The sequence below is a fragment of the Oryzias latipes genome, chromosome 16 (assembly GCF_053564925.1).
Source record: "Oryzias latipes strain Hd-rR chromosome 16, Olatipes_Hd-rR_3.1".
Classification (NCBI taxonomy): domain Eukaryota; kingdom Metazoa; phylum Chordata; class Actinopteri; order Beloniformes; family Adrianichthyidae; genus Oryzias; species Oryzias latipes.
The window spans coordinates 26,157,352-26,175,786 of record NC_136252.1 but is presented as its reverse complement, the minus strand read 5'-3'; the positions used below and the strand labels follow the sequence as shown (position 1 = coordinate 26,175,786).

The 18,435-nt window shown below is 38.7% G+C and overlaps 1 protein-coding gene across 3 annotated transcripts; it reads left to right on the top strand.

Moving 5' to 3' along the window:
- Window positions 1-474: 474 nt before the first annotated feature.
- Window positions 475-18,434, top strand: inpp5b (inositol polyphosphate-5-phosphatase B). 3 transcript variants are annotated; one of them, XM_078933632.1, is made up of 23 exons: window positions 475-740; window positions 2,440-2,510; window positions 2,811-2,908; window positions 3,019-3,048; window positions 3,137-3,247; window positions 5,068-5,202; window positions 8,444-8,534; window positions 9,226-9,396; window positions 10,864-10,965; window positions 11,228-11,342; window positions 11,875-11,991; window positions 12,399-12,586; window positions 12,917-13,028; window positions 13,118-13,227; window positions 13,740-13,875; window positions 15,171-15,281; window positions 15,421-15,586; window positions 15,749-15,984; window positions 16,292-16,399; window positions 16,654-16,738; window positions 17,345-17,472; window positions 17,588-17,702; window positions 18,026-18,434. In XM_078933632.1, exons 1-23 carry the CDS (start codon window positions 684-686, stop codon window positions 18,121-18,123), a joined length of 2,691 nt encoding a protein of 896 aa, XP_078789758.1. In that variant the 5' UTR covers window positions 475-683; the 3' UTR covers window positions 18,124-18,434. The 3 variants fall into 3 exon arrangements, with proteins under 3 accessions (XP_078789758.1, XP_078789757.1, XP_011483927.1); XM_078933631.1 differs by having other exon boundaries at window positions 527-741; window positions 2,432-2,510; XM_011485625.4 differs by lacking the exons at window positions 475-740; window positions 2,440-2,510; window positions 2,811-2,908; ... (1 more) ...; window positions 3,137-3,247; window positions 5,068-5,202 and adding an exon at window positions 5,667-6,043.
- Window position 18,435: the final 1 nt, after the last annotated feature.

Here is an 18,435-nt window from a genome sequence, read left to right as displayed (position 1 = left end):
TAAAATGTTTTTTTTATTTAAAGATAAATTTAAAGAAATAAGTTTATAATACAAAAGGACATTCCTCCAAAACCATTTTTAAAAAGATGTGGATGGAACAAAGAAGCAAATATATAAAATCATTTAAAAAAAAAAAAAATTTTTATTATATCTGAAACAATGATTATTGTTATTATTATTGTTATTATTACAACAAAAATTATTCAACGTGGACATAATTTACATTGTACACATTCAAATGCATGTAATATTTCCTTAACAATTTTTATTTGGAATACAAATACAACTGTGGACATTTACATTGTCTTTGTAAAAAAAACAATAAAAAGTGCTGAACTTGTTCAGAAACCTCATAATCATTTAAAATGCCACTATAATAAATAGTTCAAAGTTTTTTCCACAGAAGAAGGGCAGACATTTTTTGTCTTTTTCTGCCATGTTGAGCCCAAAATAAAGATCCTAAATGACAGCCCACGTGTGACGTCAGCGCGGCGGCGGGGATCTGAGTCGTGGCAAACCGGGTCGGGCTGGATGAGGAAGACATGGTTTCAGAATAATGTTGGATTCCGCTGAGGCGTCGGCGTCCACGCTGCTCCTCCTTCGAGGAGACCTCCTAACTGGGCCAAGTCCCTCTCAAGTCCTCCGCCGAATTTTCGCCTTGAACTGGAACTGAAGTTCTCGCCATGGATCAATCCGTCGCCATTCAAGAAACTTTGGAGGAAGAGGAAAACTGCTCCATCGTATCTTTTTGAGACATGCGCGCGCTGGTCCGTGCGTTGGGTGAATGGGGGGGTTCAGGGTGAGGGTTACAGCTCACGAGGCCTTATTGACCTTGTTCTCACTTGCGTGTCTGTGCATTAGGAGCCACGTTGGTAAGATAATACATGAATTCACCCAGGAACAGGTTTTACGGTGCCTTAGTAATGACCTCTTTTTTAAAAAACTGGTTTGGTTGGTGGAGACCTCGCAAAAACATCTTTAGGGCTGTAATGCTTCACTTCCTCCACAAGGTGGCAGCATTTTGTCATCAGTGATGGAGGGTGTGTTTGCGTTTGCCCTAAAATGTGAAAAGAAGGTTTTAACCACATGTGCTTTCCCTGAAAACTAAGAAAATATGATGATTGTTTTTTGGTCACCTAGCTGACCAAACTAACTGTGTTCGGTACAGACACAAAAACAATTAAGTGATCAAAAAGGATTGGATGGAAGAATTTTTTTAAAAATGTCCACCCCAATCATATACATTCAAAGACCCACTTTGATGAAAATGGTGGCGTTTTTCTGATGATGCAGGGCATAAAGAAAATGAGCTTTTTCTTTTTATCCAAATTGTTGTGAATCAGGAGCAGATGAAAAATGCTGAAAACGGTCATATTTGTGATTGTAGAAAATATGTTGGGCAGGCCACAAGCTCCCTGCTCTGCTCCATTCTGACGTCCGACTACGTCCACGCACCGGTAATGTTAGGTTGAGGCGCTGTAAGCTAGTGGAGAGTGTAAACAGAGAGCTCTCACCAATGGAAATGGAAAGGGAAAGGAGGAGCAGGCTTACTCTGTGTCCTGACACAAATGAGAGGCAAATTTATCACAAAGTACTGCTGCTCTGCAGGAACTATGTTTTAGAAAATGACAGGGTTTGTTGGGTTTTAGCTCAAAACTGGAACACGGAATGATTTGAAAATAGCTCGAAAGAGGAGTGGGTCCACAACGCAACCTGATCATCAGAATTCTGTGAGCCTTTAAGACACCAATACTAAGATTTATATGAAACCTCTGCCACTTGAGGGTCTTTTTAACACTTAACACTACTTCAGATCTCATTTGTGCGCTTTGTTTGTCAGTTTTGAAAGATGTATGCACACCTGTGCTTTAACTTTTTGGCTGGGGGCTTTAGGAAGTGGGACGTCGTCCCTGCAGCGCTATGGCTTCATACTGCGAGTGTTCAGGGTTGTGATGGTCTGAGTCTTTCAAGATGTATCTCTGTTAGACAAACTCAAATGTCATTTACGCTTTGAACAATTAAAATGTCTGGTTTATTTGAATTAAAAATGAAGATCATGGCCCATATGCAGCTGTCATGAAATTTGGATTTTTGTTGGGCTTTTAGGATTGGGTCCCTCTTCTTCAATATTTTGTCATGTTTGCACATTTTGCACCAAATCTTCTTGAGGGGCAACAGTTGAACATAGTTATGAGGTAAAACCGACTATTTTATAATTAAAAAAAACAAATTTTCCTTAGAAAGCACAATATTCTGCTAATAGTGATCTAAAATAACTTATTTACCCTTGACTGAAGCTAATTATGATAAAATATCATCATGTGGAACTCTGTCTTTATTGAATTTGAAGAAAAAGATTTTGAAATCGTCCTTAAAATATATTTACAACAAACTTTGACGTGACTGTGTCCTTAACTAAACTGAAAACATGCCGTCCAGTGTGACATCATCCATGATAACAGCACAGAAAGCCGCTTGCTGGGACTGGTGGAGTCTGCAAATGAAAAGGCGTAAGTTGGAATCAGATTTTGGAAATTAAACAGACTTACTCAAACCGATAAAGCACTCATTTCAGCATTCACACCCGCCTTTTTCAGGGTGGAATACACTTTCTGTATGAACTTGGTTACAAATATCCTGAGAACTTCTTCAATCGTCTGCAAAGATTCCTTTTGGTATTTTTGTAAATTGTAAACTTGACTGCACAGAAAAACCTCCCGTATTGTAGTTCCTTTTGTAGAGTATTTTAAAGTTAATTTGACCTTTTATTGGAGAAAAACATTTCCTAATGATGTCGTGTGATTTCCCAGACTCTTCGTTTACACTCATCGAAGGATGGCCATCACCGCTGACGATGTTTCCCTGGAGGACGTTCTCCCCATTTCGCTTGATTTTTCTGTTGTCGAAGGTAAATGTAATTTGATCTTCTTCTTCTAAAAATTTCCAATAAGCAGGACATAAAGTTGCATTTAGAAATGACCTTTTTTAACGTGACATTCATCACTGAACTTTCTGCAGTTTCTTCGCCAGAGCAGCTATTTGTTGTGGGTAAGTTGCCGTCAGTCACAATATGATGGGCAGATTCTTTGCCGCATAATAAGAACCATTGCCTTATCAATTTGTCCCTTTATTTTAGGCACAGATACTCGGGTGAGAATAACCTACAAGCACAAAGAGATGGAGCTCAAACTTCCTTTTGGGTCCCACTCGCGCCTCTTCCTCTCTGAAGTCAACAAAGCGTGGAGTGGTAGGTTGAAGGTTTTATTGAAGCTACCTTAAAGTCCCACTCCGATCGATCATCTTCTGATCGATCGGAGTGGGATCGAACATTTTAAAAATGTTCCCCGTTGTCTTTGTTTTTACAATTATGCCAAAAAATAAAAACATGTCGTTTCATCAGATCATAGCTTTTGCAGAGCGGCAGAAATTTACACTAGAGTTCAGGTGCGGAGCCAGCCTTCTCTGTTTACACGCTCTCCCACTAGCTTACAGCCCCTCACAACCCTCAACCTAACATTAGCGGTGCAACACAATTGGTGAGCAATGTTGGAGCTGTCCAGCCAGACAAGTTTTGAGGCAGATGCCAGTTCAGACGAGGAAAACAAAGACGTGCCTGGATCTAGTCCTCTACAGGTGGATGCATCAGAATGGAGCAGAGCAGGGAGCTTGTGGCCCGCCCAACATACAAATAAGCTCTTTTTTAAACACCTTTTTTTTGTCAGCTCCTGATTCACAACAATTTTGATAAAGAAATACAATTTCAAGGCCCGTACACACCGGGACGAATATTCGCCAGGCGTTTTTCGCCACGTTTTTTGTGTTCACACCCAGGCGATTTTCGCTGACGATGAGTGGAGTGAACATGCAATTTCATTCCCTGACATTAGATGGCGCTTAATATAAAACAGAAATACTCCTGTACACAAGGTGGCGCTGCGCAACTTTACGCTTCTTAAAGTCGCTTTTCACTCAGAAGAAGAGAGCAAGTATTTACGCGCTTGTCCGAATAATACAAAGAAAACATGAATATTTCAAGCACTGGTTGCTCCAACTGGTGCTTGGTTCGGGGATATTTTAAAATGTCCGTCATTATTTCTTCGCGGCTGTGTAGATGCAACTCGGCGTCTATCTTCTTCGCTGGTATGTGTGCTCAGCAAGGCAGTTTTGTGTTTGAGCGCCCCCAAGTTGTGTTTTACTGTAACTTCAGAGGCTCCAGACACGTGTGCAAAAGCGCCGTTCTCATTGGTCGAATAGATTTCGACGCGACGCGTCAAAAAAAAAACGAACCCGAGGCGTTTTTTTTTTTTCCGCCACGCGTCAAAGCGTGGCGTTTTTTCGCGTCGGTGTGCACACTCTCATTGGTGCCCTTTGTTTAGTCACGAGGCGTTAAATGTCGGCAAAAATCGCGCGCGAAATTCGTCCCGGTGTGTACGGGCCTTTAAGCTTAATTTTCTTTGTATATGTCCTCCATCATCATAAAAAAGCCACAAGAAACTTGTTAAAAAAGACCCAAAATGCTGTTTTAGTATGTAAAAACTGAAAAATATTTATTTTATGTTTGAATTGATGCACAGAACATGTCTGTGTGACTGCAGGTGAGTGTGGTTGATGCATGTTCACACTTGAGTCTGTCGTGCAAACTGATAACATCTTGTGGTGCAAAGAGAACGAGAGCAGGCGGATAGAAAAAGGCGACAGCGTTTATAGCCTTTTCCTCTCAAAGCAACCATTTGCAAAAGCATTATGTGGCAACTATTCCAATAAAGTCTGTAATTTCCTGTTCAGTACTCATTTTGAACTAACTGACTCTCTTTTCTCCTGAAACCATTGGGAAATGTGTAATCGACGCGCCTTAGACATACTCAAAGACAGTTTGCTGTCAGGGAAGTGTGACATTCACCACTAGCTCACAATTTTCACAATGGAGGGAGATGTCCATGACACACCACAGTGGTTTGGGGGAGTCTCTTTTGTTAACCTGTCTGTGGGCCACTGTAATGAAAAATATATACATAATTTAGTTGATCTGCAATAAATGACTCTTTTCTCTCCCCTTTTTTTATCCAGATGTTTGCAGGTCTCCCATGCAGGAGCTCAAGTTTGACTGGATCAGCAAGTATCAAAAAGCCCCCAAAGGTGTGAAAGGAGCCCCCACCCCCCTGGGTACTAATCTCACAAAGTACAGCCTGCATCAAGAAGGAGGTTTGACATGTTTAACTATTTATTGAAGTTCACAGACATTCACTTTTCATTTAAGGAAAATGGCCCCTAATGTATTTCATTAATAAAGTGTGAAGATTGCATCATAAAGCTATGCAGTTTGGAAAATGACCACTTTGTTTGAATGCAACTGGGTTTTCCTGCACATTTATAGCTCAGTGGCCTTGTGGGATAGCGTCTGCCCCCTAGATTGGAAGGTTGTGAGTTCCAAATCCACGGCTTAGTCTGAACATTATGGGGTAGGATTAGCCCCCCAATGGGTGGACAGAGTGTGGCTGTGTCTGCAGGTCACCTCTTCTGGACTTTAACATAAATTTATTTATGTCCAAACTGAAAGTTACCAGTACTTGTACCATGAAATCCCCTGAAGGCAAAATATGCAAGTTGATCACATGAAGGAGTTCTTTGTGTCTGCTATTGTCTGTTGTGTCATGCAAACAACACACACCGCCATGTTTGCAACTTCAGCCATGGGTTGTATGCAAAACAGAATGCACAGGAACCCCATGACTTTACATGGGTGGTTAATGTCACTTTAAGGAGGGTTGGTTCATTTATCGGGGAGTTTTACAGTGAACTTTTCATTTTGAAGTGAACGGCCGTTATCTCGGCATGCCGTGTGAACTCAGGAGAAAGAAGAAGAAAAGCGAACTTCCTTTGGCATTTTCTGCAGCAGCAGCTTGTCATTCTGACTGCGGCAGGTTACTGTAAACTCCTCCTACAGAGTTAGCATGGGCAGGTCTGAAATGTGCCGGACCTTGGTCTCCTGCCCAGAATGCGTGGAATCGATACAAGGAGATGTCTAGGGCGATGAAAGTCTCTGGTATGAAAAATCCGTGTTCGGGTTTATTTTGTTAACCACAAAGAAACGAAGGCAGATGAGATCAGATAGCTCAGATTAGCTAGCTTCCTGAGCTAATGCTAACGTGTGGTAACATTCAAATGGGCTAAATTTAGCTCGGTTAGCTTACGCTTCGAAAATGCTCAGACGGTGTCTTTTTTGTTTAAAAGATTACAGGAAAATTCTTGTAAGAATTCAGTTAATTTTTACAGTTGGGGATAAAATAAAAAGAAAACCGAAACGATGCCGCTAGTCAGACAGACACTTGTTCTGGTTTGTGTTACAAACATGTTTTAGTGGCATAAAGTTTTAGTTTGTAATTTTTTTTAATCTTATCTGTTTATTTTGTTGTTTTTTTAACACTGACTCTCGAGCAAACCTCTCAACTTTAATGCTTTATAATTATACAGCATTTTCTTTGCGATAACTCTGGGACTTATTTCTGCTTGAAACTTTATTATGCGAAAACTAGTTTTATTAAGAGAGTTCATTGTAAAAAAAAAAAAAAATAATAATAAATTAAAATAAAAAACGATTAAATCCAAATGGAACTCAACGCATCTGAAAGATGAGAATAGTTTGGCTAATGAATGACTGTTCGATGAGACTCTTTTCTGCACACATAGGATAGGTGGGGATTACAACAGGGGTGAAGTTGTGTAATGGTGAACCTTGTGCTGTTGTATATAGACTAGTTCATGTTTTAAAAGCAAAGAGCGAGATGCCAGATAGAGGATTGATGTGTATGTGAGGTGCTGACTAATCACAGGTAAAGACACATGAATCCCTGTTATTTAGACCTTATCAGACTGTCTTTGTAGCTGGTGAGAAATGACACATTTGTGCTCCAACGTAATGTCCTGCTCAAACAAGCCCCTACAGCTCTTAAGGGTTTCATTGTGTCTTCATTTGATCCGTATTTGTTGTTGTCGAGAGTCAAACGTTTGCTTGTTTAGGAAACCTAAAGCCTTGTTTGGTTTAATGTGTAGTTGTATTTGTAGCAACTCTATGGAAAAGACTACAAACCAGCTAATTGTTCATCTTTATTTATTCTAGTTCATCTTTTCTTTCTTCATAAACCGAGAGGACGAAGTTTCACAGCCTTTTGGTAGAAACCCTCTGCCCCTTTGCTGTAACATTTTTTGGTTCTTGATTCGTGTCTGTCTTCTTGAAATGATCTGAGTTGAGTCAAAAGCTTATTACTATAAATAAACCTTCTTTTTTTTTAAAGGGCATGCAAAAACAAAACCCTTTGAGATTCTGTGTCATAAAATCTTCTGGTGCATTTTTTATTTTCCTAAAAGTTAATTAGAGGTTAACTTTCTCTTTTTTTTAAAAAAAAAAAGGGTGTTTTCTTTCTTCCCATCACATTATCCTGTGAAGTAGGTCAGGTGTGGTTTGAAGGTAAAACTTTTGGAATTTGGATTTGAATTTTCTGCTTGGAAGAACTTTTTTATTTAGCTGGAGCCAGCTGTGTTTGCTGCCAAGCTGCAGGAGACAGGGCCCATGCTGTCTCATGCCTTCAAATCCAGCTACTTGGAATGCACTCACTGTAAGCGGCTGGAAAAGTCGGCCCGTCCTTTTAAAGCAACAACTGAGCCTAGATTTATCATTGTTAGTGTTGCTTTTTGCCCCCCACAATTTAGGACAAAGTTCCAATATTTAGGGGTTCAAATGTTGGTTTTCTAGAGTAAATTATAGCTGTTTCCAAAGTGGTGTGACATGCTGCACATTAATATTGTGCATGTGTCAATTTAATGGATTTTGCTAATGAATAATTTCACTTCCATATTTAATACTTAACAGATTGTCTGCTCAAATGGGTAAAGAAGCAAAAGGAAAGTATTTTTAGTGGCACAATAATATTTTACTTTATACTTTTATAGTTTGAACTTCTTATTTTCACTGTCAGTTTATTTATACATGCTTCTTTTTATGAAAGATTTCCCGTTTATAACATGGCAGTGATATTAGCAACAGTTTGCTCCTGTGGTTTAAAACTCATCATTTCCTAAAGTTGCCATCAGCTCTGCTGGTCCTCTTTGATCAAATCCTAATGAGAGTAAACAGGAAATGTAAGCATTTTTCCTGTTGTTTACTTATTATTAAGATGTTTTATGAAGCCAACGTGTTGTAGAAATATTAATTTGAACTGCTGTGTTCAGATGGTATTATGTGGTGAGAAAACCGATAATAAAAAGTATTTTTATGCAGAATTCAGTTTGAATATTCATGTGGATGTCAATTGTTGCTTCAACCCTTTTTAGAGGAATCCATTTATTGTGCCCACCTGTTGTCTTTTAGATGTGCTTTTTGCTGAATCGTGCTGCACTTTTAAATGTTAATGAAGTCATTTTAAGAACCTTTTCTGCTCTTCAACAGAAAAACCATCAGACAAAAAGGGAACCTTGGAAAAGGACAAAACAAATAATAGTGACTCTGACAATTCCATTAGGAGCTCCATCCAGGAGAGGTAAAGCCTGTTTTTGTTGTTGTTGTTGTTGTTAGTTGCAGCGCTCAAACCAAGCTCCACACCTGTGACATAGTAACAGAAGTCTCAGATGAAAACGGAAAGTGTGTTTTATTCTTTTTAGTTCCTATTTGCATGAACAAAATGTGCTGTAAAGCTGCATTGCCTTCCCTTTCTTGCCGTGTTGTATAACAGTGTATTGTAGCATATTTAAATCAAACAACCTGTTGTACAGCAACAGGTGCACTCCAACCTTCTGACCTGAGCTGCCGTCTAACGGGAGAAGCACAGTTCTCCCAGGTTACATCATTCCGTAATTGGCTTCAAAGCCACAGCCCCAAGTGGGCTCTTTGGCACGATCACATCATCAGTCATGCCAATATTTTCTTAAGTATGGTGTTTATTGCTTCTGTGGCTTCAAAATGTTTGAGTTTCATTCTAGCCTCAGTCTTGTAATAATTGGGGTAACAGACGTAAATAGGACATTTGTAGAAAAGTGCTTGTTTGTGCCATCATTTTATTTTACATAAGTACAGGTTATATGTCGAGTTGTGACCTAAATAACTGCTGCTGAGCAATTACAGTGTGCAAGTGCAAGCGTGCAATGTCAGATCAGTTAAGCAGTGAGACAGAAAGTTTCTGTGAAGCTCTCTGTTCTCAAGTGCTGATATTCTCCTTATCTTCTGCTTTGCAGTCAGAGCTTCTCTAGTCGAGAAAACCGGAATGACCTGGTGCGCTCGTCCAGCCACACCGCTGAAAATAAAGCACAGATTCTGGCCATGCCGCAGTTTGGCCTGCGTGACAACCTCATCAAGTGTGAGCTGCTGAAAAGCGAGGATGTGTACACCTTTCTGGAGAACTTCAGGTGGGATCTGCCACTCTGACTTAATCATTGTCAGTAGAACAAACTGCTGGGTTCTCGACTTTCTGCATTATTCATTTTCTATTTTACTGGGATCCAAGTCTCTATGAGACAGAAGGCAATTATTATTGTTTTTTGGGTAAATTTTAAAACCAACATAAACATAAACTTAACGGTACACAAGTTATTTTGTACGAACATTTTCCTCTCAGGTTTAGTTGAATCTTTAAATAGAAGAAGACATAATCATGATATTTTTGTCTATAAGTAGTTTGAACCCTGAAAGCTAAACAAACGAGTGATAAAGATCTAAAAATATTCTAGTGAGACATGCAGTGTAATCATAAGTGTTTCAATTTTAGAATGACTATTTAAAAAAAAAGAACAACTTGATGGCTATAAGTTTACTGCTGTTCACACTTACTCATTTTTATACCACTTTTTATCACTTATTTTCTTGTCTTTGTGACATTTTTTGCATCTGTCGTGCACAGAAAACTCAAATATTGCTATTAATGTACTTAATTATGTGGGATCAGTACTTTTTTTTTAAAGGATTTATTGATTTTATTGACCACCTGGAACTTTAAAGCAATTTAAAAGTTAAATTCCTTTCATCACTAGACATTAAATTGAAATATTGGAAATAACTTGTGTTCTGGAATAATTCCGACAGTGTGGACTCTGATAATGAAAAGATGAAGTCAGTGGAAAGTCACATTTGAGCTTTTGAATGCAAGGACGCTGGGTTCCACAGAGCAGCTCTCAGTGGAGATGTAAATGATGTGGGTTTTTTCACAATTAACAGCAGCTTCAGCATGACTAGTAATATTGCACATTATTTGTACTTACTATAAGAAATATGCAAATAAGTACATGGTGCTTTTGTGCTTTTTGCAGTAAGAAAAACTTACTATTGATGTAACCTAATGTTTTTTTGTTTAACTCCTAAACCTTTGATGGTAGAAAATATTTTGTCAGAGTTTCTATCGGTCTAATTGATGTCTTCATTTTCTTCAAGAGTATTCATTGGTCACTAGATGAAATGGCTTTTGTCATGTTTGGTTTGCACGAGTGTTTGGATGAATGAACCCAAGAATAATTCAATGACTGCTTGCATGAATGTTTCCACAACAGTTTTGCACCAATTGTTCAACCAGTGTCTTTAAGAATGTCTGCATGGAGGTGTGAAGTGTCTCTCATACTAGTCTTGCTGTTGCTAATACTCTGCTTGTATCAAGCACCAGCACTATGATAATGTGACTGTTGTTGTGAAGCCCTGCCAACAACAATGTCATGTCAGCTCTTTTCTTTTTTTTTTACAGACAGAAGCTCAGTGTGACAACAGCTAATAGATTTTGGATTGCTGTCATATTTTTGAGTCTTTGAAATTAGCTTGATTGAAGGACATTTGCGATTCAAAAACCCATCTCTCCGTTGTGAAAACTCAAACGTGTCTCGTGTCATCAGTTTTTTTCTAGGCACGTACAACGTGAACGGGCAGACGCCAAAGGAAAGCCTCCGCCCTTGGCTGAGCTGCACCCTGCATCCTCCTGACATTTACTGTGTGGGGTAAGTCGTGTCCACCCTGCTGATGGAGACTTTCTCAATGACCTGCCTAATGCCGTGACAAAGACAGGCATTTCCTGCCCCGCCCGCTCCTGCAGATGCATGCAGTTTTACCCCCTTGTGGGTTTTCTTTTGGTTTTTTTTTTGCCGTGCATGTTTACTGCTCTGTTTCAGTTTTGTGCTTTCATGTTCTGAAAAGAACCCAAATAAAGCGTCAACAGTTTCTACAGGAAGTTTGACTTGAGTGTTGCTGTTTGTCCATCAGTTTTCAGGAGCTTGACCTCAGCAAAGAGGCTTTCTTCTTCACTGACACCCCCAAAGAGCCTGAGTGGACAAGGGCTGTGTCTGAGGGTTTGCACCCAGATGCCAAGTATGCTTTAGTAAGGAAGCCTTTTTTGTTGTTTTATACCAAAGATTATTGCTACTTTAGAGTTGTAATTATTGGAACCAATTACAACGGGTTAATATGTTGTTGTTGGTCAAACCTCCTATTCTGACAAACTTTTCTTTTTCTTCTCGTTAGTCGGCCTGATATTCTTCCCTTTTTCTCACAGTGCTGACTGTGTCTTATTAGCTTCCTCATTTTGCCTCGCTGGTTTATTTAAGTCGACTTTTGAATTTATCCAATGTGAGTCTGTGTGGACGAGCCAGTTTAATGACATGTCATTTTTTTCTGCACTTGACTGATCAGCTACTGGCAGTGAGCAGCTCAGCCATTTGGATAAAATAAATGTCAGGGCATTAATATCCAAAGGTCCTTTGTGTGGGCTTGATGGGACGCCTGGACAAAATGTAGCTTATTTTCTCCAATGTTAAAAATAAAGTTTAAGTAAAAGAATAAGTGTTTCAAATGTACTTAAATGTATTTATTTGGATCCATATTGATTAAATATAAATGTTGTTTACCTTTAGGTGAAATTGATACGTCTGGTGGGCATCATGCTGATTTTCTATGTAAAGACGGAGCACGCAGAGTTCATCTCTGATCTGGAGGCTGAGACTGTGGGGACCGGCATCATGGGAAGAATGGTGACGAATATTCATGCATTTGTAACTGAAACATGTATCCTAACTGCTATACTGTTTGGTGTTTTAAGATAACCATCCTCTGTTTTGCAACATGCCACTGCAACTGTGTCCAAACACCATTTCTGTGTAGCTTTTTAATAATAATAATCACTGTTTAGCTACGTCTGATAGGATTTCATTTACAAATGTGGTTTGTTGTTTTTAGCAGTCCGTACGAATTTAAAGTGGAGCTCCTGAAGCATTGCATGGCAGGAAAATTTCAAGAAATGTTGCTCGAGTAGATACTTCCTTTTTTTTATGTTTAACAATAGATCCAGAAAAGAACACTTTCATGTCATGTTTTTTGTTTTTCCAGTTATTTTGCACCACTTCTGAGTTTTTCCTGAATTGGTTTTATTTCGTTGCAGGGAAACAAAGGTGCTGTGGCCATCCGCTTTCGCTTTCATAACTCCGACATCTGTGTCGTCAACTCTCACCTTGCTGCCCACGTTGAGGAATATGAGCGACGTAACCAAGACTTCAAAGACATTTGCAGTCGCCTTCAGTTCCGCCAGCTGGATCTGACTCAGCCTCCACTCACAATCATGAAGCACGAGTGCGTAACGATCAATTGTTAGAAGGAAACTGGTTTTAAAAAGGTGCAAGTACAAATTGTTACAACAGTAAAAGCACAATTTTTAAGTTAACGAATCAAAGCATACTCAGACATGGATGACTAATCAAAGGCTAAACAATCAGATAAAGAGGAGTGGTCATAGTTAAGGGCAATTCTTTAATCCTAAAAGATATAGGTGTTCATAATTTGTACAAATCTAGTCATAACTGGTTTAACTTGAAAATTAGTCTCACGTGAAACCAGCTCATGATGCTGTCCATTTCCACGTTCAGGATCTTTTTGTGTTCATCTCTATTCTTCCTTGTTCAGTGTGGTTTTATGGATCGGGGACCTAAACTACAGAATCAGTGACCTTGATGTGGACGGAGTGAAGGAGTTGATCAGCAAGAAAGACTTTGAGACGCTGCACTCTTATGATCAGGTGATGATGACAATCTTTTACTTTTTAATTCAGTTTGAATGACCCTAATGTGGATTTGCTCTACTTTTCTGACAAAAACGGATTTTCAGCTCAAAAAGCAAATCGATGAGGAGGCCGTCTTTGTTGGCTTTGAAGAAGGAGACATCAATTTTCAACCAACCTACAAATATGACACTGGCTCTGATAATTGGGATTCAAGGTAATTTCTCATCAAAGCCTAATTACCAGTGAACAGTACTTTATTATAAGAATGTCTGTCAATGTCTACTCATGTAATGTTCAAAAAGGAAGATCATATAGATGCTACAAAGTAAGAGTCGCAGTGCCACTTAACCCTTGTGCTATCTTAGATGACCCCACCCTTACTTTGACGTGTTCTCCCTACCATGACAAAGATGGATAAATGTGGAAAGATTTCATGTAATCCATGGACACCAGTGAAGATCTCAAATCATTGAAAAAAAAGGTTTAGCGCACTGTCTAGTGGGTCTAGATGACCCAACTCCCAACGTTAAAGTGCTTAGGATAGCACAAGGGTTACACAAAAACAAAGACTTTATCTTAAATTACCACAGCTCTTATTTGGTTTAAATCCTAAAGCAGATTTTTCCTGCAGACTATCAAAAACTGTTGAAGTATATAGAATTTTAGTTCAACTCGATTGTTGTATTTTGAAATGAAACGTTTTTTTTCTTCTTCTTATGAATTTAGTGAAAAATGCCGTGTACCTGCGTGGTGCGACCGCGTCTTGTGGAAAGGAAAAAACATCAAACAGCAGCATTATCAGAGTCACATGGCCCTAAAGACAAGTGACCACAAACCTGTCAGTTCCCTGTTCATCATTGGGGTAAATCCTTTACTTTACTTTCTCAGAAATATTACTTTTTATGAAGATGTAGCTTACCTTGACGAGTTTCTAAAGCTGATCTGCATTCTGAAGGCTTTGCACCTGTCTTGGCGTGTTTTTTAAATATGTCACCAGAGAAGAGGGTAACAGAGTGTGGGCCTCCCTCTCATCTTGATTTATGATGTTGTTTCTGTGTTTTTTGATAAGGCTTCCATGATTCAATGTTAGAACTGGTTTCTGTTCCCTCTGTCTTAGTGTTCTGTATTCTGTTCTACGTCAAGGTTTTGGGCGTCATTGTGGAGGCTGGAGAAGATAAAAGGGCTGCATAAACAAAACCAATTTAATCCAGGACACAAACAGGAGAATAGAATTGCACCAAGAATACATGTGGAAATAAAATGAATAGAATCTCCACCAATAACACCAAAGAAATTAAATGCAAAGCAAGAACATTTTCATATAATAGAGAGGATGAGATCGGCGGTGAGCAAATTGAGAAAAAACATGCAGAAAGAAATAATTTGAATGACAAATTCACAATGCAGCTGCAGAGAAAGAGACACAAGAATGAATGAATGCAAATCTAAATGAAGATTTCGGTCGAAATTGAAAATAACACAAATTTGGCACATCGACAAAGATATACCAAAATAAAGGGTAAGGAAACAAGACCAATGGCAAATGAAAAGTGGATCTGCCACCTTTCACAATGTCAACTCAGACATAACGACAACTCAACTTTGCCTTCACACCAAAAAAAGACCACACAAAGAATAAAAATGGGAACAGAAAAGGCACGACACAAAATCCATGAAGAAGAACTACATGTAACAGTTACGTCCTAAAATCAGCAAAACTCTCACAGATCACCACCGCCAATGCGGAGAGATAAACGATACATGTTTCCAAAAAAATCACATTCATTGCAATTTTACCAGCAGATAAAAGCAGGGCGAGTGAGATGAGGGGGCACACACACGATCACCTGCTTGAGATGCTCATCTTTCATCAGGTGGAGAGGGCTTGGTCGCATGGATTAACCTTTATCTGGCGAGCCACGCCCATCACAAGCAACTGATGGTGACTTGTCATGACGGACGCAAAGCCGTCCGAGTATGACTGCAGGCTGGTGGTTGAAACATGTCAAAGTAGACTGCATCTTTATTCTGACAACAAGAAAACTTTGACACAGAAAACAAGAGAACTCGGCTTCTTTGTGCTTTTTTGTTTTTTATTTTTATTCATAGAGCTCAGCATTTGACCTTCCCTCTTATTTTCTTCTAATCTTTTTTCAGATCAAAAGAATTAATGATGAGGCCTACAAGAAAACATTTGAAGATATTGTACGAAATATCGACAAAATGGAAAATGAATGCATCCCATCTGTAACTTTGTCCAAGCGAGAGGTAAAGATTTTTTGTGTTTGGGCTTCATAAATCCTCCTCGGATTTGTGTAGTGATCATGGTGCCTTGAGGAGCATTAAGGAACAGTAGTATTTATTTATTTTTTTTATTATTGTGCCTTTTCAATCTGTTTTCTTTCAGTTTGACTTCAAGGATATAAAGTTCATGGAACACCAGGCACAAACACTGAGGCTTTTCAATGATGGACAAGTTCCATGTCAGTTTGAATTTATCCAGAAACCCAATGAGCTGACATACTGCAAACCCTGGCTGACTGCTAACCCACCCAAAGGTTTCATTGCTAAGGGTGAGAAATTACCTAGTCACTCTAAAGTTATACCATGGTCCAGGGGAATACTCGATTCTGATTGGCTGCTGGGTGTGGATTTAAAAAGTGATAATCCACAGTGATTCTGCACACCTAAAAAAGAAGTTCCGGTCATCTGCATCTGCACCTCTCTTTATCCAGGTGGTTCTGCAGATATTGAGCTGGAGGTTTTTGTAAATCGTGGGACAGCACCTGATCTTAACTGCGGCAGGGAGCAGATTGAAGACATCCTGGTCCTTCATTTAGAGCGAGGCAAGGACTATTTCATCTCCGTAACGGGGAACTATCTACAAAGCTGCTATGGCACTTCCATCTATGCTCTGTGCCACCTGAGGGAACCTATTCGAGATATGCCACAAGATGCGCTGCGTGAACTGGTACGGCCATCTTTCCTTACTCGTTCTTTTAACCCTTGTGCTATCCTATGACCCCACCCTTACATTGACGTGTTCTCCCTACCATGACAAAGGTGGAAAAAGGTGGAAAGATTTCATGTAATCCATGGACACCAGTGAAGATCACAAATCATTGAAGAAAAAAGGTTCAGCGCACTGTCTAGTGGGGTCTAGATGACCCAACTCCCAACGTTAAAGTGCCTAGGATAGCACAAGGGTTAAGTGTAGTAGTGTTTTTCTTTTTTTTGCTGCGTTTTAACAGGTTTTTACTAACTGTTCTTGTTTTTAGGCTGCTATGTCTGGAACTGAGAATACAGCGACCACTGAAAAACCTCTCGACATTCCTAAAGAACTTTGGATGATGGTGGACCACTTATTTCGGAATGCAGTCAAACAGGTCAGAAAAACAAGTGATGAAAAAAAAAACTTACTGTACCCATAGTCTAAGTTTTAAGAAAAGAAATACAGTTTGACCTCCAAATAGCTTCATGCTTATAAAAGAACTCCTAACCTGGGATGTTTGCAGTCCACAAAAAAAGATCTGGGATTTTTACTTTATTATTTTCTGCTTATATACGTTAAAAATACTTGAACTTTGGAGGAGAGTGTGTGAAAGGAAGAAGGAGATATAAATGTGTCATCTACTTGCAGGAGGATATTTTTCAGCAGCCGGGACTTCGAAGTGAATTTGCAGAAATAAGGGATTGTCTCGACACAGGGATTCCAGATTCTCTTCGTATCCTTTAACTACCTTCGATCCGCTATTGTTCTTTAAAAAAAAAAAAACAAGGTTTTCTAAAAATAAAGAAGTTGTTGTACAATAAAATTGCTTTTTCTGGATTCAGGACTTGTGTTATTGAGGTAGATGTAAGGTTTGTGGTGAACTCTGACCTCACACACTTGTAGAAACTATTTCTTTGATTTGATTTGAAATGGTTTATTTCCAGCAACCAAAGCAAGAATAATGCACAAAACAATACAATCAGCAGTTATACATTTAGCTTTTCCATCTTTATCTTCCCATAGTTTACACTGGGCCACATGTGCTGTAAGTTAGGAGTGAAACATCTTAAAGAATACATATAAGGAACATTTTTAAAAATTAGACTTAAGCAAAGTGTGCCTTTTCCATCTTGCTTTGGAAAACTTAATTAAAAAAAGCACAATATGTCTCCTAAAGAGTCGATAAATGTTAATTAAAATTGAATGACAACATGCCGTTCTTACTCATTTAAGTCGTTTTGACACTACAAAATTGCAGTGCATAAATATTTTGGTCCTATTCACCTAATAATATCTTAATCCTGCAAACAAAATGCATCCTTCACTTGAACTACTGCAGCTGGCAGCAACCATTCCGTGGCAGAGGCTCTGCTTCTCTTCCTGGATGCCCTCCCAGAGCCTGTGGTTCCTTTCTCTGTTTACCAGCAGTGCCTTGAATGCAGCTCCAATGAGAGCCAGTGTCAGAGAGTAAGTTCAACAGACTGCATTGATTTGTCATTGAACTGTTTATGTATGCAGTTAATGCAATGGAATTATTATGGAATCCTCCATAGGAAATATAACATTTATACTTTTCTTTTAGGTTATTTCCACACTACTACCTCAGTGCCATAGAAATGTGTTCAACTATTTAGCTGCCTTTCTCCGTGAACTCCTGAAGAGTTCGGAAATTAATCGACTAGATGTCAGCATCTTGGGTAAGAAAAGGCTAAATAAGCCTTTTGTGTCCAAATCGTATCTATGCAAAAAGAAACTAAAACGAGAAAACCAATAAAAGTCAATATTCTGCTGACTTGTTTTCTCATAAAGAATGTCAGTAAATGTTTGTAAAATAACATTTAAGTTACGAAAAAAGAACCACTCGTGAAAACATAAGAATTTTATTTGCCACATTCCTATAAATGATACTCAAAATATAGATCTAAGATTGATAATAAAGAAATGACCTTTTGTATACAGTGCATTGTGAGTGTTTGTTCTTTATTGTGCAATGTTTTTGATATATTTTCTTTATACACAGTCACCATTTTTGCCTCCTTGCTTCTGAAGTCAGACACGAAGCAGGATCTTGTGGAGAAGAGGAAGACGCAGGAGTTCTTTAGACATTTCCTGACCTGAACTTCTTCCTGAATTGAGAACTCGTTTAGCAAAAGCCAAACACTAAAATCTGCAAAGTCCAGTATTTTAAATAAATAGCAATGCTTTGTTATACTTTTGTTTTTTGTACAGGTATATAGTATATTTACATGAAACATTTAATTGTCAATTTCCAAACAATGATGTGATTTAGTGATTCACAGATTATTGTACATCAATGAACATCTGTAACTGCTGAAAAGTTTTAAATGTCTATTTTATTTAAATTGTATTTGTATGATCTCGGCATCATTTTGTTTTATATATGTATATATATAAAAGTGTCAAAAATGG

Bases quoted from the DNA above. Each gene is read 5' to 3' on its own strand.
- inpp5b (XM_078933631.1), top strand. From the start codon at position 684: ATGGATCAATCCGTCGCCATTCAAGAAACTTTGGAGGAAGAGGAAAAC. The intron at 9,397-10,863 runs GTGGGATCTGCC...TCGTGTCATCAG, and splicing joins ACCTTTCTGGAGAACTTCAG to TTTTTTTCTAGGCACGTACA. The intron at 12,587-12,916 runs GTGCGTAACGAT...TTCCTTGTTCAG, and splicing joins CTCACAATCATGAAGCACGA to TGTGGTTTTATGGATCGGGG.